At 45.8% G+C, this 24,063-nt stretch overlaps 1 protein-coding gene across 3 annotated transcripts; it reads right to left on the bottom strand.

The window, feature by feature from the left end:
- Positions 1 to 3,884: 3,884 nt before the first annotated feature.
- Positions 3,885 to 23,601, bottom strand: COMMD7 (COMM domain containing 7). Of its 3 annotated transcripts, none has more exons than XM_053890352.1 (9): positions 23,412 to 23,601; positions 16,669 to 16,722; positions 16,473 to 16,575; positions 6,795 to 6,851; positions 6,672 to 6,709; positions 5,940 to 6,030; positions 5,580 to 5,629; positions 5,154 to 5,229; positions 3,885 to 4,630 (listed from the first exon to the last, which is right to left on the bottom strand). In XM_053890352.1, exons 1-9 carry the CDS (start codon positions 23,493 to 23,495, stop codon positions 4,554 to 4,556), a joined length of 630 nt encoding a protein of 209 aa, XP_053746327.1. In that variant the 5' UTR covers positions 23,496 to 23,601; the 3' UTR covers positions 3,885 to 4,553. The 3 variants fall into 3 exon arrangements, with proteins under 3 accessions (XP_053746327.1, XP_053746328.1, XP_019314354.1); XM_053890353.1 differs by having other exon boundaries at positions 5,154 to 5,202; positions 16,669 to 16,719; positions 23,412 to 23,598; XM_019458809.2 differs by having other exon boundaries at positions 5,154 to 5,202; positions 23,412 to 23,595.
- Between the last annotated feature and the right edge of the window lie 462 nt (positions 23,602 to 24,063).

The following is a 24,063-nucleotide window of genomic DNA, read 5'->3' as shown; positions in this document are numbered from 1 at the left end:
GGTGTTCAACGGCTCCTGGAAGAAGGCCCTTGGAAGAGGGGCAGGTTGCCTTGTACTAAGACTTATCTATGATCTGTGTTAAAACTAACTAATGATCAAGCCAGGCCTGTTTAACAGTCCTGCCACAGAGGATCTGCACACAGCCTCATTTCATTTCGACTGACAACAGGACCTGTGACCAGGTGGGGGTTGGGATGCCAAGTGTTAGGGTTCCTGAGCCGAAAAACAAGTCTTATCAAGGAGCTCACAGGCTAGTGGGGAAGAGAATCCTGGAAACAAATAATTACAATAAGTTGATAATGAAGAGCTCACCGTTAGTTGGGCAGGCATTATGAGCCACCCGATAACCCTGTGAGGCGAGAACTATACCTGTTTCACAAATGTGTAAACTAAAGTTCTGAGAGGTAGGAGCTGGCCTGAGGGAGACACAGAATCTGAAACAGGCTCCAGGCTCTGAGCTGTCAGCACAGAGCCCGACGCGGGGCTCGAACTCACGAACCGCGAGATCATGACCCGAGCCAAAGTCAGACACTCAACCGACTGAGCGACCCAGGCGCCCCTAGGCAAAGTATTTTTTTTTTAATTCTTTTTATGTTTATTTATTTTTGAGACAGAGAGAGACAGAGCATGAATGGGGGAGGGTCAGAGAGAGAGGGAGACACAGAATCTGAAACAGGCTCCAGGCTCTGAGCCGTCAGCACAGAGCCCGACACGGGGCTCGAACTCACGGACTGTGAGATCATGACCCGAGCCGAAGTCGGACACCCAACCAACTGAGCCACCCAGGCACCCCGGGGAAGTATTTTTTTAATGTCAACTTATTTATGGGGGTGGGGGGTTTCAGAGACAGGGAGAGAGAGAATCGCAGAGCCCAAGCTGAAATCAAGAGCCGGATGCCCAACCGAGCCACCCAGGTGCCCCCTGTAGTGGAAGTGTTGGCGGAGACCAGAGTTCTCCTTATTATGGCCCGGAGACGTCAGAGGAGGCCCTCTGAAGTGCCCTGGATGCTACATCTCGAAGCATTGGCAAGCACTGTGGGCCCAGGGGGAAAAGAGGCAGATGGCTTCATGGCTTGTCAGCTGTCAGTAGGCTGGTAGACCAGACACTCCTCTACAGGACACGTGCCAGGAGGCAAGGGGGATGGAGGGGTGGAAGATATAGGCAGGACCAGACTGTGGGGGGTTGGTGTGCTAAGGAGTTTGGACTTTCCCCTGGATACCATGCAGAGTCACGAGCATTTGGATCTGTCTACTGACATGAGACTTGCCCACAAGAATGCTCACACAGGAAACAGGCCAGATAGCAGAAGCTGTGAGGTTGAAGCCTGGGGTGGGGCCATCAGGAAGCCACTGTTGCGATCCAGGTGGGGCCGGAAGGCTTGAATTGGGCAGGGCCAAGGAGCTCCTTGGTCAGAATCTGTCCAGTGGCCAGCTGGGTGCAACCGTTACGGAGTATCCTGACTGAGACCAGCACTTGCCAGGCTGAATCCCCTTCACGTCTCTCAGGATTGCATTTCTGAACTAAGCAGGACACCCATGGCTCACAGGGCTCACCTTTAGCCAGTGACCAGTTTCAGTCTCTAGGACTCCACTTCCCCATTTGTAAATATGAGTGGATTTAACTAGATTGTATGTATATTTAGGGTGTCTTCCTGTTCTGACATTCTGTGAATTCTTTTTACGTTAGATTTTCATGGTTTCAGGCATATGAGGCCCCCAGAAATCTCACAGACACATTTGGACATTGTCCAAAGGCACCAATTTGCCCTTCTTTGGTATTGTAAGATTAATTTGGTAATCTTGCATACATTGGAACAATCTCTATATGTCAGTTTGGCACCGTAATGGTTAATTTTATGTATTAACTTGGCTGGCCTGCTAGGGCCAAATATTTGGTCAAACATTATTCTGAATGTTTCTGTGAAACTGTTTTTGTTTTTGTTTTTTTTTTATGAGATTAACATTTAAATTGGTGGACTTTTATATGAGAGTAAAGCAGATTCTCCTCCATAGTGTGGGTGGGCCTCATCCAATCAGTTGAAGGCCTTAATAGAACAAAGACTGATTCCCCAGGGGTGCCTGGGTTGCTCAGTAGGTACAGCGTGACTTTGGCTCAGGTCATGATCTTGTGGTTTGTGGGTTTGAGCCCTGCATCGGGCTCTGTGTTTACAGCTCAGAGCCTGGACCCTGCTTCAAATTCTGTCTCCCTCTCTCTCTCTGCCCCTCATCTGCTCATGCTCTCTCTCAAAAATAAATAAACATTAAAAAAAGAAATAAAAAAAAAAAGACGGATATCCCTGCCTCCCCCAGCAAGAAGAAATTCTTCCAGCCTATCCCGCAGATTTTATTTTTTACTTTATATATTTTTAAAGTTTATTTATTTTTCTAGTAATCTCTACACCTAATGTGGGGCTCGAACTCACGACCCCAAGGTCAAGGGTCTCATGCTCTTCCAACTGAGCCACCCAGATACCCCTATCCTGCAGGCTTTACCAAATCTCCACAATCATGTGAGCCAATCCTTGAAAGTCAATCAATCTGTCTGTCTACGGTTCTGTGAATATGCTACAGCCACAGGAAAGAATGCACTTTATATACTGACATGGAAAGTTCTCCAAGATATATTAAGGATAGTACATACAGTGTATAATCATCTGTATATAAAACAAAAAGAGTAAACATTTAAATTCTCATTGGTTATATGTTGGGGAAAAACCCTCTGGAAGGACACTTAAGAAACTAACAGCATGGGGCGCCTGGGTGGCTCAGCTGGTTAAATTGATGTCTGACATCGGCTTAGATCACGATCTCATGGCTCTGCGCTGACAGCTCAGAGCCTGCTTCAGATTCTGTGTCTCCCTCTCTCTCTGCCCCTCCCCAACTCGTTCGTGTTCTCTCTTTCTCTCTCAAAAATAAAATAAAACATTAAAAAAATTAAAAACAAAAAAGAAACTAACAGCAGGGATTATCTGTTGGAGGAGAGTAGTAGGGAAACTGAGTAAATGGGATAAGGCAGAAGAACTTTTTGTTTTATTCCTTTTCATACTCTTTGATAAATGCACATATTCTTTGACCCAGCAATTCCACACCCATTTGTTTACCTTATAAATACGCTTCCACACATGCAAAATGACATACCTATAAAAATATTCAGATGCAGCATCATTAATATGAGAAAAAGAATGGAACCAACCTAAACACCTACCAGCAGGAAACCGGTTAAATAAATCATCCATGTGAAGAAACATGGTGCACTTGTTACAGAGGACTGCTCTCTCTGTTCTGATGTGGAACGATTTCCAGGGTAAGTAGAAAAAAAAGCAAGACGCAGGATGCCGTGTGTACTTCCCACTTGTGTGGGAAGAAAATCAGACCCTATGCCTGTGTATTTGCAAACGCAAGAAAAGAGTCCAGAAGGGCACAGAATAAACTGTAACAGTGGTTACCTCTGGGGAAAGGCAACAGGGAACTAGGGAATGGGCGTGAGGCACAAACTACTTCACAATGTACCTTCTGAACCACGGGCACGTATGATCTACTCACAACGCAGAGTACTAACCATTACACAATCACGGCCATGTATCATCTATGCTCAATTTAAAAAAATTCCCAAGAAGGGATGAGGCAGGAGGGGAGAAATCACATACGAGGTGGGAGCCCAGAGTCAGGGGAACACAAAGCATTCATACACTACGATCTTTGTAATGTTTTTAACCTGAATCTCCCCTGAACTGCTCTTACAGATTCCAACTTTGGACAACAGTTTCACAGAAGACGCAGGGCCTTCCTCAAAACTGGGAAAATAAACGTTGCAGATTAGAGCAACAGTGTTCTGCGAGGCAGATGACTCTTTCATCCATGCACAGAGACAACTGGATTCACACCTTTTCTTCAGAACCTTTTTTATTCAACATCTAACCAACAGAGAAGGTCAGCCTGAACCAAAACAAGCTAAAATAGCCTCATTACAACACAACAGGGCACAACCCGAAACGAGGACAGAGGTTGGCCTCGGTTCTTTTCTGAGCAGACGAAGCAAGTATTTATACACAGGTGCCCCGTTCAAAACTGATTAGCCATGCACCACCACCACCGCCACCACCACCGAGGCAGGGTGCGCACAGATTGCTGGGGCTCCCCACGTGTGTCAGCCATCGAGTCCGCCTCTTCCTCAGCCATAAATAAGCCCTTGCTTTTTGGAGGGGAGGGTGATCAGCGGGCATCTTGAGTGATGGCACCATCTGTTTACTCTGAAACTTTGATGGGGAAGTGACAACTTATTTCCTCCCCTGAATCTGAGAAGCAATAGCCTGTCTGAATACCTAAAAAGTGTCCTGGGAGATATAGGTGCTGGAGGTTCCCTTCACAAAGGATTCACAGAGTAATCGTGTAGGGCTCTTTAAGTACTTAATCCTGTTGTTTTCCAGAAACCTTTGCACCTGGGCTCCCGAGAAGCAAGCAGGGCTGTTATCAGCACCCCACAGGCCTGTGGGTGAGGCGCCTCTCAGAGCAGCCACCCATGGAAGGGGAGGGGGCAGGGAAGGGGGCCAGACATCAGCTGAAACACTCCATGCTGGCTCTGACCCGCTCCATCTCGTGCAGGAAGCTGTAGAACTGGGGCAAGGTTAATTCTGGGGAGAGAAAATTCAGCTTCAGGTACATGTTTCCAACTCCACAGAATCATCTGAGAAAACGAATTTCCACCCAAAGAGTTTTTTCTGTTTCTTTTTTGACTTAGTACATCTAAGCAGCTCTTGATGGGTAATTGACCATAATAAAGAACTGAGAGCCTTGAACAGAGAAGGGTTCTCTCAGCTCCATACAGAATTTAAAAGCGGCCTAACTCCACAGCACAAAGAGATGAAAGGGCATTAGTCAGGACGCTCAACGCGACTTCTGACGCAAGGGCTGCTTGCTCTTCAGTCTTGCCGTCCCTTCTCCCTGCGCTTTCCCTTTTTCAAAGAGGCCCTTCAACTGTGGGGTCTCCAACCTGCCGACGGCTTATTATTTACGAGAGGAGAGGCAGCGGAATGGCTACTCCACAGCTCGGTTATGACTTTGTGCTAGAAGAAATGATTTGTGGTGCTTCACGAGCCCACAGACTGAAGAGAACGCGGGAAAAGTGAAAAGGCTCAAATGGGAATTTGGACTCACCTATGTACAAGTTTTCAGTTTGATTTCCTTTCTTAACCACCAACTTTAACTGATTAAAAAAAGAAGAAATAAAAAGCTGAAATTAAAATGATGACCACTGGGCAAAGAAATTCTTGAAATCCTTCCACTTAAATATCAAAGCATCCAGCTTCGGACTTGAGAGTCAGACGGAGCGGTCTGGGCGTCTATCACTGAAACTTCTAACAATTTGCATGATTACAGAACAATCGAGCTTTTAAGAACAATGTCAGGATCCTATTAATCCGAGAGTAGGCGTGTCAGTGGCCACATTTTTGGCTGACAATACTGCTCGGAGATACACAGGACCTCCACATCCAAATTGGGTATTAAAAAAAATCCAATGTCGATTTTATAATTATCAACCAAGTCAAAAATCTACCCATTTTCACAGATCAGGAAACTTACTTGTAAAAAAATACTTCCCACTTTTTCCAGTTCACTGCTCCCGGATGTCACTGTGACACAAGAGAGAAAAGTAATAAGTGATGGGTTGACAACGGACTCTGAACACCCCAATCTTGCAGGCTATCCAGCAGAAGCCGTGTGGGGACGAGTATGAGGACAGCAAAATGTGCTCTTCAGGAAGTCAACTTACTGAGAGCCATGGATAGAAACAGCTGCCCAATGGCAATACAGAGCAGCCGCTGCTGGCCCCAATCGTCTTTGAGGACTGAGGACCTGTCCTCCCCCTGGAAGCTATCTGAAAGCCTCTGCACCCCCGCCCTACATCCCCCAAATGACCCAGGACTGGCTCTAACTAGTTACCTCCAAATTTCCACTCCATATCTATAAGCTGGTTAATCATCAGAGTCTGTCCTATGGCCCATCGAGCAAGGGTGGGGGCATTCTGCTTCCACTGAAACAAAAGCAAAAAGCCAAAGTCATAACAATGGGGAAAATCCCCCTTCTTCATTCTGCCCCCAGCACGGCAATGTATTTATTTATACAGACAAGGCGAAGAATGCAGAACTAAGGGCCTGGCCTATAGGCACAGATCTGGGGGATGTGGGAAGCAAAGAGGGGCAGAAGGCGATATAAATGTTTTTCTTCTTTTAATGTTTTATTTACTTTTGAGAGGCAGAGGGGGACAGAGGATCCAAAGCAGGCTCCATGCTGACAGGAGAGAGCCGACACAGGGCTCGAACTCACGAACCACGAGATCATGACCTGAGCTAAAGTCGGAAACTCAACCAACTGAGCCACCCAGGTGCCCCTAAATGTTTTCTTTCATTCCAAGATTTGTTCCAAATTGGAACAAAAACTGTATGACAATTAAAGTCAGACAAATCAGAGGCAAAAAATTAGAGATGCACCAAATAGTGCCGTTTAAATGTTGTATGTATGTTATTTGCATGAAATCAAATGAAAACCAGTAAGCTGGGGAAATGACACATAATGATGAGTGGTTTCTCCTTAGTCGGCATTTCTCATTTGTTTCTATTCATGAAATAAAAGCAAACAATCTTAATTAACCTTGATTAAGAGGAATTATGATACCTTTTCAGAAAAGTAAGTGGCTTTCTCCTCACTAAGACCTATAAGAGAAGAGAAGGAGATTTTAACATCATAAAGAGCCACTGGGCCTGTCACCCTGAGCAACCTCCCTCGGTGATGACCTACCCAGAGTTATGAAATCAGCCCGGACCTGATCAGCTGTGAGACTCTTCTTCAAGGCACCTGGGAAACAGAGGAGAAGCAGTTAAAAAGGACAAATCAGTAATCAATTGGCAGTAGGCATCAACGGACAAAAGGGATACACAAAGACGTGGCCGGTTCCAGGAAGATCTCAACCCAGCTGCGGAGAAGATGCAGAAAGGAAACGACTGGAGAACGTGACAGCACGTTCTATTTATTGTACAACAGGAGTGTTCACCCCTCCAGAAAGTACGAAGGAAACTAGAGACAACAGAAAGGACTTTATGGACTTGGGGCTGGGGGTCCCTGATCAGAGGCAAGAGTAAGGCCTCAGATTCCTGGAGCAACATCGGGGAGCTCGACGTCAGGCTGGGCGTAAGGGCAACAGCCTAGAACTGCGCTGGGCAATACGTAACCATAAAGATGTGTGGCTATTTAAAGTTTCTTTCTTTCTTTCTCCCAGCACCCTCTTAGGTTTTAATTAATTAAAACTAAACAAAATTTAAAATTCTGTTCCTCAGTTGCACTAGCTGTTCTGAATCCTCGACAGCCACATGGGTCCAGTGGCCACGGTACTGGACAGCACAGATCAGAGACCATCTCCGTCTACCTAGATAGTTGCACTGGCCAGCGCTGCCATAGAGAACCTGCTTTCAGGACGTAAACCAAGATGGACTAAACAGTTGGCCTCTATGATTCACAAGTTACTTCCAGAGGGGCCGGGCAAAGCTCCTCACAAGCCCTGCGATCACTCCCCTGTGGGGGCTGCTTTGTTCTGCTTGCGAGCTCCAATTCCTGAAAACAAAGTGTCGCCAGCAACCTGGGCTTCTCAGTGTTTAACCTCAGACTACAGCCTAGAGTCACAATTTGGAAACCACTTTAAAATTTTCCACTTCTTAGTCTTCCAGAAGATGACTAATTAAAGAATAAGAAGATATCCACCACCATCCAGGGAGGGCCCTGAAGTAATACCCTAAACCCAACCCCCACTCCCATCTCACTCCAGAAAAACAATCCTAAAGCCTGTCCGCAGCAAAATAAACCATGTAAACAAAGGGAGGAAATCTTTTATCGTCAAAATCAGACTGAGCAAGGAAGCCATAGGGAAATAAAAAAGGCAAGACACCAGGAAACCCTGGCCATAAAGGCCCTAGAAAAAGGCCACTTCCTAGCCAATTCAATTAATTCATAACTACCACATGTACAGCCCCTTAGTGTATACCTAGCTCAAATCCAATATTTTGCTTGATGATCCCAAAGTACTCTGAAGTGGGGGATTGCTATCGAAGCCTTTAATTTACCAGGAAAACTAAAGATCAGAAAGATTAAGCTTTGGGGGAGAAAATCTGGCAAAGGCACATAGTCAACAACTGCACTGCCAAGAAGTCACCCAACAGATACACTCCTGAAAGTACACTGAAATACACGTGTGGCAGCGGCTGGCCACCTCTAGAACCCCTAAGCTCTTCTCTCCCTTGCTTACTCAGCTTTTTCTACAACATGCCAGGCAGGTTCCTACCTCCTGGCATTTGCCTCTGCAGTTCCCTCTGCTGGGGACACTCCTCCTCAAATCTGCACACAGTCATTACTGCCTCTCCCTGAACATCCCCCCTCCATTTCAGGCGGAGCCGCTCTTCACTGGCACCCTCCTACTGCTACGCTTTTCTGCATTGCATTTATAACCACCCAGTTTCATGTTACATATTTACTGTCAATTTTTCCACTAGAATGCCTGTTTGATGAGACTAAAGACTTGGTCCGTTGTGCCCACTGTTGTGGCCCACGTCGTACTTTAAAAATGTATTTGCGGGGCGCCTGGGTGGCTGCTCAGTGGGTTAAGCATCTGACTCATGGTTTCCGCTCGGGTCATGATTTTCCAGTTCATGAGATGGGGCCCTGCATCAGGCTCTGCGCTGACAGCTCAGAGCCTGCTTGCGATTCTCTCCCTTTCTCTCTGCTCCTTCCCTGCACGTGCTCTCTCTCTCTCAAAATAAACAAACATTCAAAAAAATTTAAATAAAAAAAAGAAATCTTAAAAAATATATACATGTGTGCGTATATACACACACACACACACACATATATATTTGCATCATGCTAGGCCTCAAGCCCTTAATTAATCTTCCTTTCTTTTTATTAAGATATAATTGACCTATAACGTTGTGTAAGTTAAAGGTGTACAATCTGTTGATTTGATACATTCATATATGGCAATATGACTGCCACTGTAGCATTAGCTAATACCTCTATCACATCACATAATTATCACTTCCCTTCTGTGGTTAGAAACTCTAAGATCTAGCCTCTGAGCTATTTTGAAGTTTATAATAACAGAATTGTTGACTATAGCTCTTAACTTCTTTTTCAGCTTTCTCCTTTGGTGATACCTTTGTCCTAAGCACAAGACAGGCCTGAAGCCTTGACTCTATGTCAGACAGAAAGAAAACTGTAAATCCAGAGCTGGAGTCCCCAGAACATCCCACTTGGGGAAATCTGAGAATGTCCATCTTTAAACACATCTAACCAGGGGCGCCTGGGTGGCTCAGTCGGTTAAGCGTCCGACTTTGCCTCAAGGTCATGATCTCACAGTTCATGAGTTCAAGCCCCACGTCGGGCTCTGTGTCCAGAGCTTGGAGGCTGCTTCGGATTCTGTGTCTCCCTCTCTCTCTTCCCTTCCCCCATTCACACTCTTTCTCGCTTTCAAAAATAAACATTAAAAAACCCACACATATAACCATCTGAGATGGTTTATAAAATCCTTGAGCACCAATTGTCACTGGAACAGTTGCCTTGGTAAACCCTTATTGCCATCAAACAGTATGGGGGACAACACAGAAGTGTATGTCCAGGGGGACGGTTTCAGTTTTGCCAGGAAACAGTTGGGAAATTAGCGAATTGTTCTACTAGCCAAAAATCTACATAGGCTTATTCTGTGTAATAAAGGAAACTCAAGGAAAAGAACTAAGCCTTGGTTAAAACTCCAGGAGAAGGAAGCAGATGGGAGATGACGGTAAGCCACATTCAGTGAGCCATCACTGACCCTGAAGGCTGACCAGCTGAATCCACTTCCCTGAAGCTCACGGAAGGACAGAAGTCATAGTCACTGTGCATGCATTTACTGAGCACCTACTAGTGCCAGCACGATGCTAGATGCTGGCAAACATCAATGTCTGCGGTCGTGAGGCTTACATTCTATCAGGAAGAGAAAGACCACAACAATAATGTAACAAGTAAGAAAGCCATATAGAATATGACTAAAAAGTGCCATAGAAAGAAGTAATAGAGGGAAGTGAGGTTGGGAGTCCTGGGGAACTTAGTTCTGCAGCTGTTTAATACCATTCGTGACTATTGTTCATTGTTGATTACTCTATTTTTGCCCAGCCAGAAAGAACTCCTTTGGGACAAATGAAGGGGAGTTATCAACTTTTCCTAAAAAAAACCAGTTACTGAGTGTCCACAAGGGCCACATATCTTGCTACGTATTAAAATAAGACCAGGCTTTGGGGTGCCTGGGTGGCCCAGTCAGTTGCACATCTGACTTTGGCTCAGGTCACCATCTCACAGTTCGTGGGTTTGAGCCCTGCATTGGGCTCTGTGCTGACAGCTCAGAGCCTGGAGGCTGCTTCAGATTCTGTATCTCCCTCTCTCTCTGTCCCTCCCCCATCCACACTGTGTGTCTCTCTCAAAAATAAGTAAACATTAAAAAATTTTTTCTTAATAGGGGCACCTGGGTGGCTCAGTCGGTTAAATGTCTGACTTCAGCCCAGGTCATGATCTCGTGGTCTGTGAGTTCGAGCCCCGCATCAGGCTCTGTGTCGACAGCTCAGAGCCTGGAGCCTGCTTCAAGTTCTGTGTCTCCCTCTCTCTCTGCTCCTTCCCCATTCATGCTCTTGTCTCTCAAAAATTTTAAAATAAAAGTAAAAAACAGGGGCGCCTGGGTGGCTCCGTCGGTTGAGCGTCCGACTTCAGCTCGGGTCACGATCTCGTGGTCCGTGAGTTCGACCCCCGTGTCGGGCTCTGGGCTGATGGCTCAGAGCCTGGAGCCTGCTTCCGATTCTGTGTCTCCCTCTCTCTCTGCCCCTCCCCCGTTCATGCCCTGTCTCTCTCTGTCTCAAAAATAAATAAATGTCAAAAAAAAATTAAATAAATAAATAAATAAATAAATAAAAGTAAAAAACAAAAAAAGTAAAAAAAAATTTTTTTTAATAAAAAAATAAAACCAGCCTTCAGTAGTAGCCCTACAGCCAAGTAATCTGTAATCTGGGAGCTCCCTGTGTCTGGGAGACAACTCGTAATGATAACAACAATCATAATATTAGCAACAGTGCAGCCACCGCTTACTGAAGGATTTTACAGTTATTATCTTTATTCATATAATGATATATGAGCTACTATTAGGAGCTCTGTTTTCTGAAGAAAACAGATTTTCAGAGAGGTTCAGTAACTTGGCTCAAGATCTCAAAGCTGTTAAGTAGCCATGGTGACAAGTAAGCATATGAGGGGACATCCAGCAACCAAATGCAATGTGGGGCCTTCCCTGGATCCTGACGAAAGCAACCAACTACAGACAAATAAAATGTGTGAGACAATGGGGACACTAGAACACTGACTGCATATTTTAATTTTAGATAATGGCACTGTGGTTTGATAAGGGGAAAAAAAATTTATTTTTTAGAGATGGTAATTAGGTATTCAGAAATGAAATGATATGACCTGAGAGTTGCTTTAAAAGAATCCAGTTTGGAGAGCAGTGAGAAGTGGACGGGTTGTACATGAAACAGTCTGGCTATGGGCTGGTAACTATTGAAGTCAGGTGTTTTTTTAAAAATTTTTTTGGGGCGCCTGGGTGGCTCAGTCGGTTAAGCGGCCGACTTCAGCTCAGGTCATGATCTCCCGGTTCGTGAGTTCGAGCCCCGCGTCAGGCTCTGTGCTGACCGCTCAGAGCCTGGAGCCTGTTTCGGATTCTGTGTCTCCCTCTCTCTCTCTCTGACCCTCCCCCGTTCATGCTCGCTCTCTCTCTGTCTCAAAAATAAATAAACGTTAAAAAAAAATGTTTTAAAATAAAAAATAAAAAAAAATAAAAATTTTTATAATGTTCATTTATTTTTGAGAGGGAGAGAGAGACAGAGCGTGAGCGGGCAAGGGGCAGAGAGAGGGAGACACAGAATCCAAAGCAGGCTCCAGGCTCTGAGCTGTCAGCACGGAGCCCAACGCTCCATGGGCTCCAACTCACAAACTGCAAAGTCATGACCTGCGCTGAAGTCAGACACCTAACCGACTGAGCCAACCAGGTGTCCCTGAAGTCAGGTGTTTTTTTAAGAATTACACACTAGTTAGTAAAAGAAAAACATTAAAACACACACACACAAACCACTGGGCTTTACACCAACCAAGGGAGGTAGTAGCCCCAGCTTTTCTACTGTAAGATCCTAAGCAAGTCACTTCTCTCTAGGGCTCTGTCTCTATCTACAAGACAGAGATTACACCAGATCAGCCTTTACAAAAAGGTTTTACTTGACCCTCCCCCTACAAGGAGGAGAAGGAGGAGGAGGAGAAGGAGGAGGAGGAGGAGGAGGAGGAGGAGAGGAGGAGGAGGAGGAAGAGGAGGAGAGGAGGAGGAGGAGGAGGAGAGGAGGAAGAGGAGGAAGAGGAGGAGGAGGAGGAGGAGGAGGAGGAGGAGAGGAGGAGGAGGAGAGGAGGAGAGGAGGAGAGGAGGAGGAGGAGGAGAGGAGGAGGAGGAGAGGAGGAGGAGGAGGAGGAGGAGGAGGAGGAGGAGGAGGAGGAGGAGGAGGAGGAGAGGAGGAGGAGGAGGAGGAGAGGAGAAGGAGGAGGAGGAGAGGAGGAGGAGAAGGAGAAGGGGGGTTTCATGGTTAACTGTTTCTCAGATACCGGATAAGCAGGTTTCTTTATTGCAGGACTTTTCAGAGGCCAGGATATGTTAATGTGTGTGTCTCTTCAAGGTTCCAAGGCTGGGGGAGTGGGAGGGGACAGTATTTCCTGCTTCTAGCTGACCACATAAGCCTTTTCTGGATGAAAACACCGAGTTGGGGACAACTGATCTGGAGGGTTGAGGCTCCTCCAGCTCTAACAAGGAGGTCTTACTGCAAGGCAGGCCCGGGATGAGGAAGGAGGTGAGGACCTCGAGGCCCTTGTATTTCAGATGAGATTGGGAAAGGCCTTGAACGCCACTCTGAGGGCTACAGATGTCATCATGTGAAGCAAACAGTTCAGAGGTGCAGCGTGACCCCCGCTGTGCTGCAGACCGTACTCCAGGCCAGGCTGGAACCTGGGATGGAAGAGCCCCGTTGGAGACGCCACTGCCACAAGAAGGCACGAAGGACTAAGAACTTATTCCGGGCTGAGGAAAAGGACAAGTGACTTATAAGTCACACTCTCTCAGCTGCTCAGTCCTCATAGTCTGAGGAGTCATAGGACCGAAACCAACTACAATACATAAAGCGAAGCTTAGCAAGCACCGAATTAAGTGCTTTGCATATATTAACTCATTCGTTCCTAATGCCACCACCATAAACTGCTTCTTATCGTTCCATTTTTCAGATGTGAAAACTGAGGCTGATTTGCCCAAGGCTGAATAGCTACATAGGTGATGTGATCGACCCTCAAATCCACGTGAGACTGCAAAGCCCATCTCTTGATTGGTACGCTGAGTTCCTTGGGGTTCTCTGCACCTATAGAAAATGATCTGCTGTAAACAATGACAACCAATCTTGCCTGAAAAACGTACGCTCGACATCCCCTGGGAGGCGACAGGATCCCCCAAGTTCAGTTCAACTCACGCAGCATATACTGAGCATCGCTTCATGTCATCACTTTACTTGTAACCTTGGCTCAGGAAAGAAGTACGAGATCTTCCTCTGACTTCAAAGAACAAGCTCTCTGTCGAAGCCACAAAACAGACACATGTAAAACAGCATGAACAATAGAAAACTGTAAGTGATTGTGGCCCAAAATGGTAACTGTAGATAAATACCATCTCTTGGGAGCTGAGAGGAAGGGAGGTCACTGCAGACTGAAGTGGTTTAGGAAGGCTTTCTGGTGGGAGTTCCCGGGCTGGGGAGGGGTGAAGGCAGTCTGACAGGGCTGAGGGGCATGGGGAGCAGAGCTAAGGAAGACAGCAAAGGAGGGAGGCAGGGACGCCAGAAGACAGAGGTCTGCTGAAAAATCAGTGTCCACAACAGCTGTTGGGTGGACAGGTCCCCACCTGCAGACAAACCCACTCCCACAGATGTAGGCTAGAGAATGAGAAAGAAGATCTGCATGCCGGGCAGCTATCCTAACGCTCACACTCGGGCGGGCACAATGTCCTAAGGATATTCACCACGGCACTGTTTCTAAGAGTGAAGGGCTAGAACTAAAATGTCCGGCCGCAGGAGACAGATGGCTAAAAGATACATCCAGTCCACGGCACATACAGCCCTGAGAAGAATGAGGTTCACATGGACAGGTCCCCATGACGTAACAGGTATGACAAAATACAAGCTGCATGAGCACTTTTATGGTTTACCACCATTTACGGCAAACAGAACATGAATGCACACGCGTGTGAAAATATAAAAGGATACACAGCAAAATTAAATTGCGATGGTGTCTGCAGACAAGAGCAGCATGAGGGTCAAAGGGGATCTTTCCCTTCTGACTCTCCAACAGCTCCGCACTGTTGTAGGTGTGCAATGAAAAATGTATGCCCGCGTTACAAAAGACCGCACATTCTCCTACAGCCTTCGGTTCACGTGCCTTTAACCCGCCACGAGAGCAAAAAATGCGAGAACCACACACACAGAGGATGAGAAAATGTCACAGTTGAAACATTGGGAGGTTCTGATTCGAGCCCCCAGAACATCAGGAACCTATGACAGGCAAAGGAAAGGACCTGCACAGAGACATGGGAGGGCGCCCAACTTTCAGCGCAGCAGCACCGGCTGAGAGCCTGGGGAACATCAGCCCGTTACTAATTTGTAAAACGTGCAAACCGGGGATGCTGTTTCACCCACTTTCAGCCGGGTCAGCATCGACTCATTCTTTGAGACTGGGCTCAAATGTCGCCCCTCTCTTTACATAAAATGAACTTTTAATTAAGTTGCCAAATTCTAGCAACTTTTTAGGCAAAACATAGCCAACAATAAACAAGACAACCTGCTGACCCTCCACCCAGATAATATAGTCACAGTTAACATTCTTTTTTGTTTTTGTTACAAAAGTAGGACTGTGGTAGTTTTATAAGCTATTATTTTTATTAAACAGTTTTATAAACTGTTATTTTTATTAAACTATTATACTGCGAAAGATTTTCCATATCATTACATTTCCTTGATAGCGTCTTTTTAAATTATTACAGAATTTCAAAAATTAGAGCAACCTTTTACTGAGGTACTATGTTAAGCATATGTTTTATATTATCTCAGTCTTCAAAACAAGCCCCCTCCACACACCAAGAAAAAACTCAGACTGGGGGGAAAACGTGAGAGAGGGGCTGCTGCTTGGGGTTGGGAGACATAGGGTACTTGGACAAAGTCACACTACTCATCGAGTGACAGGCCCACGTCTACCTAACTCAGAACATGAATTTTTGACCCCCATGATGTTCCCCTGTAGAAACAGCACATTATACTAATCTCCAACTATTGGGCTATTGGTTTCTAATTGTTCTAGACCATCAAAACAGTGCTGTAATGGATATCTCTACAGCTAAACCTTTGTGATCGCCTCCCTCCTGGCTAGAAACTTTTCCTGATTGCTCTAGGCAAACTCTACCTCTGAAACCATCTGTCATGGAAGACCTTTTCTATTTTGAATCCATTGTGGACTAATATTTTTGAAAAAAAAAACAAAACAACGAAAATTAATTTCCAGAAATCTGAAACGAAAAACCACATACAAAATATAAGCCCCAAATGGTTAAAATGGTAAATTTTACATTATGCATATTTTACCACATTAAAAAAAAAAAAATACAAGCCCGTGGGGTGCCTGTCTGACTGGCTTAATCAGTAGAACATGTGACTTTTGATCTCCGGGTTGTGAGTTCAAGTCCCACCTTGGATGTTTAATGTTTATTTATTTTTGAGAGAAAGAGAGAGAGAGAGAAAGAGACAGAGCATGAGCGGGGAAGGGAGAGAGTGAGGAAGACACAGACTCTGAAGCAGGCTCCAGGCTCTAGCTGTCAGCACAGAGCCCGACGTGGGACTTGAACTCACAAACCCTGAGATCATGACCTGAGCTCAAGTTGGACACTTAACCAACAGAGCCACCCAGGCGCCCCCCCCCCCCAAAATAAAATCTTTAAAAATATATAGAGATAAGCCCCATTTTAAAAATCAGTAAATTCAAAATATTTTGCCAGATTGCTCTAATTTCGCAAAAGGAAGCTCACTGACTACTCTCGATTTCTATACACTGCGCAGGGGACCAGACAGCAGTTTGGGGATGGAAGCTGGGATACAGACTGCACTTTTAGCTGTACCTCTAGTTCACTCTACTGCGGTGATCTGTGTACCTGGCTTCCCTCCTAGACTGAGTCCCGCCCACGTCTGGTTCTCCACTGAATGCACTGGCTCAGCGCCCAAAGCACGCTTGCCAACTCCGTGGTCTGAAACACTGTTCAAAGAACGTCTCTGGCCTCAGCTGCTAAGAGAGGCTACTCACCATTTGGAACCAGAAGGAGGCTTTTCACAATGCTTCTGAGAGGGCCAAGGCTGATCTGATTGGTGGTGGCAAACTCAGAGAGCTGAGCCAGAAACCTTTCCACCTGCAGAGAGGGAACAAGCCAGGCCTTCACTTTCTAAGCATCTCAGGGCTGTAGACCCACACTCAGCACTCTCCTTATCACAAGGTACTTTACCTCTTTTGGCTCAGTTAGGAAGTGGAAAAGCACTTCTGTCAAGGCTGAGAACTGCTGTGAAGAGAATAACACAGAACATCAGCAAAATTCTACTCCTGGGTCAGTGTTCCCACATCTCATCCACGTATAGACCCTTTGGAGAGAACACACAGGTGCTGACACCTGTCTGATCATCTTATAGTTCAAATATTCACAATACCCACTACCCAGTGTCAATATATCAGTATCACCATATTGTCTGAAAAACTTGTATATCTTAGTGGAACACCTGGGAGATATGTATTGAGAGACTGTGAGTGTATGCACACACATGCACATGCACATCTCAAGGGTCCAAATACACACACACACACACACACACACACACACAGCCTGAAAGGAAAATCATTGGAAGATTAATAGCAGTTGTTTTGTTTATATTTCCACATACTTATTATTCAAACATAAGCCAATCCAAATATATAATTTCTTATTCTGCCCCACACAAATGTTAACATACTTCATAAACTTTTTCTCTATCTGTTTTTTTTTTTTTTTTTGAGAGAACGCAAGTGGGGGAGGGGCAGAGAGAGGGGGACAGATCTGAAGTGGGCTCTTCACGGACAACAGTGAACCTTACGCGGGGCTTGAACTCACAAACCATGAGATCATGACCTGAGTCGAAGTCAGGTGCTCAACTGACTGAGCCACCCAGGTGTCCCTCTACCTTGTTTTTTAAAGCAGTTATTTCTGTGGAGTGAGATTTTGGGTGATTTTTATTTTCTTCTGTTTTCTCTATCCATATTTTCTGGATTTCTTCCCCCACAATAAACATTATGTATATAACAAAACAGTAAAATTTACACTTCCTTATACACTGTCTTAGAACACACTCTTATTCTTTTTTTTTTTTTTTTTTTTTAAAGATTTTATTTTAGGGAAGCCTGGATGGGTCAGTTAAGTGTCTGACTCTCGACTTTGTCTCAGGTCATGATGTCACTGTTCATGAGTTCAAGCCCTGCATTGAGCTCTGTGCTGAGTGTGGACCCTGCTTGGGATTCTCTCTCTCCTCTCTCTCTGCCCCTCTCCCACTTGCACTCCCTCTCTGTCTCTCGAAATAAATAAATAAACTTAAAAAAAAATTTAAATAAATACAAATGGGATGTAAGTGAACCCACACACTGCATCTTGCCTTTTTACATTCAATTATATCTTAGAGACTGATCTTGTCAGTAGATATAATTCTACCCAGTTTTTCCCCCCAAGAGTTTATTTTTAAGTAATCTCTACACCCAACAGGGGGCTTGAACTCACAACCCGGAGATCAAGAGACATACGCTCCACGGACTGAGCCAGTCAGGTGCCCCTCTACCCAGTTCTTTTAACAAGTGCATGGTATTCAACTGCATAGACAGTATAATTTAGCTCCCTAGGGATGAACATTAGTGTGTGTGTGTGTATGCGTGTGTGCGCACATGTGCTTTGTTCATGTTACTGCAATGCTGCAATGAATATCCTCCCACATATTTTTTTGACATACGTGTCTACAAAACACTTTTTAAAAATTTCTTAGGTCAAATAATATGTGCATTTTAAATTCTGTGTAAAGTGGTGCCAAGTTGCCTTGCAAAGAAGTTGCATGGATTTACATTTCCACCAGCCAATGGCACATAAGTATCTACCTTCTCAAAACTTCATAGATATTCCCTGGAAACATTTTAACCAATGCTGACCCAGGGGTTGTCTTTCTGTGGTATTTATGATAATAGCTTTGCCTAACTGGTGATTCTATATAGTAAAAACAAGAAAAGTCAGGGACAAGCTTCAGACAGTCCTCAAACTGTGAGTTTTCCTTTATTTAATTTTTTTTTTTTTTCAGCTCTGAATTTGTGGACCCTCAGATCTTTGGCTGACCCTTTGCCACCCTGAGCCTTTTAAGAAAGAGAGCAGCTGTGAAGCCCTCCAGCAGCTTTTCTATTTCCAGGCCTCAGCCTAGCATTCAGGCTCAACCTCCCTGTGAGGCCTCATTCCCCCATGTCTCCTCTCAAGGGGAGCCTCAACTTAATCTGGTCTGCAGGACATGCTGACCCCCATCCCTATCTCCACTTTTCCAAACCCTCCTTTATCCTTCAATGCTCTGCCAAGACACAATGACCCTCCCAACAAGAAAGTGACCTACCCAGATTCTTAACTTCTAAGGCTCCCTCTTGGAACCTTGCCTGAGGGCACTTAGAATGTTAAATCTTGATAAGTAAAGACTTGTCTTAGCAGAGAAGGTTCCTTGTATACGTTTGTATGGTCACAGAGCCTTAGTTAATGAAAGTGCATAGTTAAGTATTTGTTGAATAAATCTCCCTAAACACTTTCCTCATTCTTTGCCTTTTTGTATCTGCATAGCTGTCTCCCTCTGGAATGCTCACCTGCCCATCACCATCCGAGAAATCAAAAGCTTAACTGTTCTCACTAGCGAATACATGGAAAGATGCTCCAGATCATTCCAGATGAGAAATGCAAATGAGCAAAATAAGGAAATGCCACTGCTTTATCAAATCTTCAAAAATAAAGGTCTGATGACACCAGTGCTGATGCAAGTAAGTGCCAGGAAACAGATGTGCTCCCACTGCTGATGAGAGGACAAACTGGGGCAACCTTCCCAGACAGCAATTTGATAGTCATATCTAATTTTTATTTTTTAATTTATTTTTAAAAAACGTTTATTTTTGAGAGACAGTGCGAGTGGGGAGAAAGGCAGAGAGAGAGGGAGACAGAGGATCTGAAGTGGGCTCCACACTGATGGCAGTGAGCCCCATGTGGGGCTCGAACCATGAGCTCATTACCTGAGCTGAAGTGGGACGCTTAACCAACTGAGCCACCCGGGCGCCCTGATAGTCATATCTAATGTTTAAATGCTCAAATCTCTTGACCTAGTAATTGATTGCAGGAAGAACACCCTTCAGATATGTTCCCAAAGGTAAACCCAGCCACATTTACACAAAGCAGTTCATCGGCAGCGCTGTTCAGAAAAACAAAAGACTGACAGCAACTGAAGTGTCTGTCTATTAACAGAGGGCTAGTTAAACAAATTATGGTAGATGCATTTCAAAGAATATCATGCAAAAGAGAAAGAGGCTAGTCTAATCTCTTGTGTAAAAAAGAAAATGTTGTGAAGGCTACCCATATATATACAGGCAGAGGCAGACTTTTTTTTTTCTCCAAAGATACACAAGAAACTATTAAAATGTCAATTTCTGCAGAGAAGAGAAACAGGCATTTTAACTTTATACCTTGAATACTGTTTAAATTTTCTAACTGCATGTGTTGCTTTCATTTATAGCTAGATGAGAGGATTACAGACCATTTCTTTTTTTCCTAATGTTCATTTATTTAATTTGAGAGAGTGCACACATGCCCACGTGAGGGGGACAGTGGGGAGGTGGGAGTACGGGGGATGGGGGGAGGGAGGGAGAGAGAGAATCCCAAGCAGGCTCCCCACGCAAGAGTCCATGACATCCCAAGACTGCAAGATTACGACCGACCTGAGCTGATATCAAGAGTCGGACACTCAACCAACTGAGCCACCTAGGTGCCTTATTCTTCTTTATATTTTTCTGATTTTCCTCTCAAATAACCATTCCAAAAATTATTTTATTTTTAAAATATTTTTTAATGTTTATTTATTTTTGAGAGAGAGAGAGAGAGTGAGCAGGGGAGGGACAGAGAGAGAGGGAGACACAGAATCCCAAGCAGGTTCCAGGCTCTGAGCTGTCAGCACAGCTTGAGGAGCTCAAACTCAAAGACCGTGAGATCACGACCTGAGTAAAAGTTGGACTCTTCACCGACGGAGCCACCCAGGTGCCCCCAAAATTATGATTTTTAAAATCATATTCTCAAGGCTCCACATTACCTAGGACTGGCCCAAGGCATTACAGGATGTATCTAGGTGAACTCAGCACTGTACTTTGTCTCCATTTTCTGACCTGCCCTAGCAAATCAAAATTTCCCCAGCATAAGAGGCTGTGTCCATCAACCCTTTGCACACCTCACTGTGTTTAGTGGCTATTTGGGCACAGTAGGGCATTCAGATAAATACCCACAGAGTGAGCAACAAATGGTGATGCCCACATTAATACAATGATTCTTTTTCTCCTTGATATCTAGGCCTCAGTCTTCAAAATAAATTCGGCTAATAGAGTGGGTACTCGGGGAAATCTGATCACCCAACAAAAGGCAGGGAAAGGACTCTGCTAAGTTGCTCATCAGGAAGAAGCTTTCTGTGTTAAAAACCAAGGTAAAGGGACACCTGGCTGGCTCAGCCAGAAGAGCACGCACTTCTTGATCTCTCGGGGTTGTGAGTCTGAGCCCCACACTGGGTGTAGACATTACTAAAATTAATAAATAAACTTAAGAGAAAAGGGTGAAAGGTCCAGAGTGTAGTTTAAGGTTAGAATGAGTAAAAAGCAAGCTCTGGTTTTAAAGGGCGTGGTTTATATTTTTCCATGAATACCAAATTGGAGGAGGTAACTTTAGGCGTCATAGCATCCTGTAGCTTCAAAAAAGTTTTTTAGCAGCAGAATCTTTTTTATTCTCCACATGGAAGTCTTCCAGAAAATCCTGCCACACATACAAGTAAAAGCTAAGCAACCTGGGTAGGGAGGTCATCTGGAAAGCTCTGTTCTGTATATTTAATTCCCCGGAATCTAAAATCAAGCATCAGGTCCCGAATTCCGGGCTCTACCACCCCCGGTGCCTGACCTTAAACAGGTCAATTTCTGGGGTATCTGGGTGGCTCAGTCAGTTAAGCGTCAGACTCCAGCTCGGGTCATGATCTCACGTTTCAGGCGTTCGAGCCCTGCGTCGGGTTCTGTGCTGACAGCTTGGAGCCTGAAGCCTGCTTCAGATTCTGTGTCTCCCTTTCTCTATCCCTCCCCTGCTTCTCTCTCAAAAGTAAATAAATAAACATTTAAAAAAAAAAAAAAAAACCAGGTCAATTTCTTTCCCTGAACCGTTTTTCTTATCTGTAAAATGGGAATTATAACAGCACCTACCTTTTAGAGTTGCTACACATAAAGCAATGAAAACAGTGCCTGCCACATGGTACATGCTCCATAAATGACAGCTATTTTTGTTCAACCACTCTGTGATCCAGTTTCCTTAATCTGTAAAATGGGGATGATAATAAAACCTACTGCCTAGGGTGTCTGTAAAGACTCAATGACGTAATATACATAAAAGCACTTAGAAGTGCTGTATGATAAACAGTGGCTACTAGCCACATGTAGCTATTAAACACTTGAAAAAGGCTAGTCTAGGGACATCTGGGTGGCTCAGTTGGTTGAGCATCTTGATTTCAGCTCAGGTCATGATCCCAGGGTGGCAGGATTCAGTCTTTTGTTGGGCTCACGCTGAGCATGGAGCCTGCTTGAGATTCATTCTTTCTCTCTCTCCCCCTCTCCCCAGCTTGGGCTCTCTCTCTAAAATAAAGAAAAAAACTCAAAACCCTATTAAAAAGAAAAAGGGTAGTCTAATTTGAGATATGCTGTAAATGTGAACGCACACCAGAATCAGAAAAATTAGTACTAAAAAGTAAAATATCCCCCATTGATATTTTTTATGTGGATTAGATGTTGAAATGATAGTATTTTAATATACTGGATTAAAGAAAACATTAAATCAGCTTTCTGTTTATTTCTTTACTTATTTATTAAAGATTTTATTGTTAAGTAATCTCTACTCCCAATGTGGGACTTGAACACACAATCCTGAGATCAAGAGTCACAGCCAGGCACCTTCTTTTTAATTTTTACATGTGACTGCTAGAAAATGTAAAATTAGACCTGTGGCTCGCAATTTATTTCTGTTGGACAAAGGGGCTTCAGAATATGTCTGGCATTGCAATTACTTTAGGAGAAAACAGTAGGTTGTAGGGGATGCTGAGATGAAGGACAGGGAACCCCATCTCCTGGGAAGTTAAGACTTGGTAGGGGGAAACAGATGCACCTTTACAATGGTGGTGAGAAGTGTCATTTTAACCTATTTATTTTCGCTGCCTTGGTGCTTTGAAAAGGGCATCCGGCCAGCACAAGGACAGGAAGTCGGCTGGCTGGCATTTGCTGCCCGAACAGGCAAAAATCAGCCTCCCCACTTCCACTATCAAGGTGGGGGGCGGGGGAGGGGTAGACTATATGGCTTCTTTCTTTGAGGACTGCCAGGTATTCCTCTTAATTGGGAGGTCGACAGTCCCACCCTGGCCTGGCCATTACCCAAACCCACATGCGACCCCGGATTACCTGCCCCTACTCCAGGCTCCCCCACCCCCACCCCCGGGCTCCCATAGGATGCAAAGACCCTCAGTCTCCGCAGTTGGCCTCCCTACTGAACGTCTCAAATTCCACAACTCCCCAAACTCCCTAGGCCTCCCGACACCCCAGTCTGTTCCCTCGGTTCCCCACAATGCTTTCAGCCTCATCGAGGCTCCCCTCAATTCCTCTTCCGAGATCCCTCCCCGTTCTCACGCCTCCCGGAAGTCCCACGTCTGAGTCCCCACGCCCCCGGGACCCCTCAGCTGGCCCTAAGGCCTCCTTAGAGCCCTCGGCCCCCCGAACTGTCCTCAGACCCCAATTTCCCTCTCAGCCCGCCGCTGAATGTCCCTAAGGCCACACCGCGCCCCGGACTCTCCCCGCCCCCAGGCGGCCCTCGGCCCACACCCCTCCCCTCCCTCGGCCCTCGGGACCGTCGCGGGCCCGCGCCCCGGCCGCCCGGCCCACCTGCGCGCCCAGCTGGTTCAGCTGCTGCATGTCGCCGCCCACGGCCTCGGGCACCGGGTCCTGCGTGCAGTGCAGGCGGCCCATGGCGTCGGCCCGGCCTCGCAGCGCCCGCCGCCTCCCAGCTTCCTCCCTCGCCGCCGTCCGCCTCGCCGAGCTTCCGCAGCCGCACTTTCGCCACGGGCCCTCCGGCCGCCGCCGCGCTCCTCCCCCGGCCGGCCTCGGGGCGGGGCGCTCGCGGAGCCGCGGACACGCGCGGGCCCCGGGGCGGGGCAGGGCGCCCTGGCTGAGCAGCAGGAGCGTGCGGCCGCTGCGACCCCTGGAGAGCCCGGAGGAGCCCAGCCGCGAAACGCGGGATTCCATGCCGGATCTCCCGCTAGGTGACCCCAGAACACCTCAATACCCTTGGCCTCCCTGAGCCTCAGTTTCCCTATCTGTAACGTGATCCCAGCGACGGCTGCTTAACTGAGCTAATCCTCCTAAAACGTTCAGAACATAGCCTGGCACAAAGGAGGCCCTCAATCAATGGTTAGTGGCTATCATTATGATAGTTATTATGCATTCAGCAGATATTAATTGCACGCTGACCGTGCCAGGCCCCGCGGATAGAGAAGTGAACAGAGCAGGCCCAGTGTCCCTAGGAGAGCTTACATCA

Source organism: Panthera pardus, unplaced genomic scaffold (assembly GCF_024362965.1).
Source record: "Panthera pardus isolate Hobbes unplaced genomic scaffold, ASM2436296v1 HiC_scaffold_25, whole genome shotgun sequence".
Classification (NCBI taxonomy): Eukaryota; Metazoa; Chordata; class Mammalia; order Carnivora; family Felidae; genus Panthera; species Panthera pardus.
Note: the sequence above shows the minus strand (reverse complement) of the source record. Positions and strands in the feature narration are given on the sequence as shown.

What these genes read in the sequence shown, in the direction of transcription:
- COMMD7 (XM_053890352.1), bottom strand. Translation starts at nt 23,495, where the DNA reads ATGGGCCGCCTGCACTGCACGCAGGACCCGGTGCCCGAGGCCGTGGGC. An exon ending in CCTCCTTCTGGTTCCAAATG is followed by an intron (nt 6,852 to 16,472) that starts GTGAGTAGCCTC and finishes TCTGTTTCCCAG; the next exon opens with GTGCCTTGAAGAAGAGTCTC. An exon ending in CCACTTACTTTTCTGAAAAG is followed by an intron (nt 6,031 to 6,671) that starts GTATCATAATTC and finishes CTTTTGTTTCAG; the next exon opens with TGGAAGCAGAATGCCCCCAC.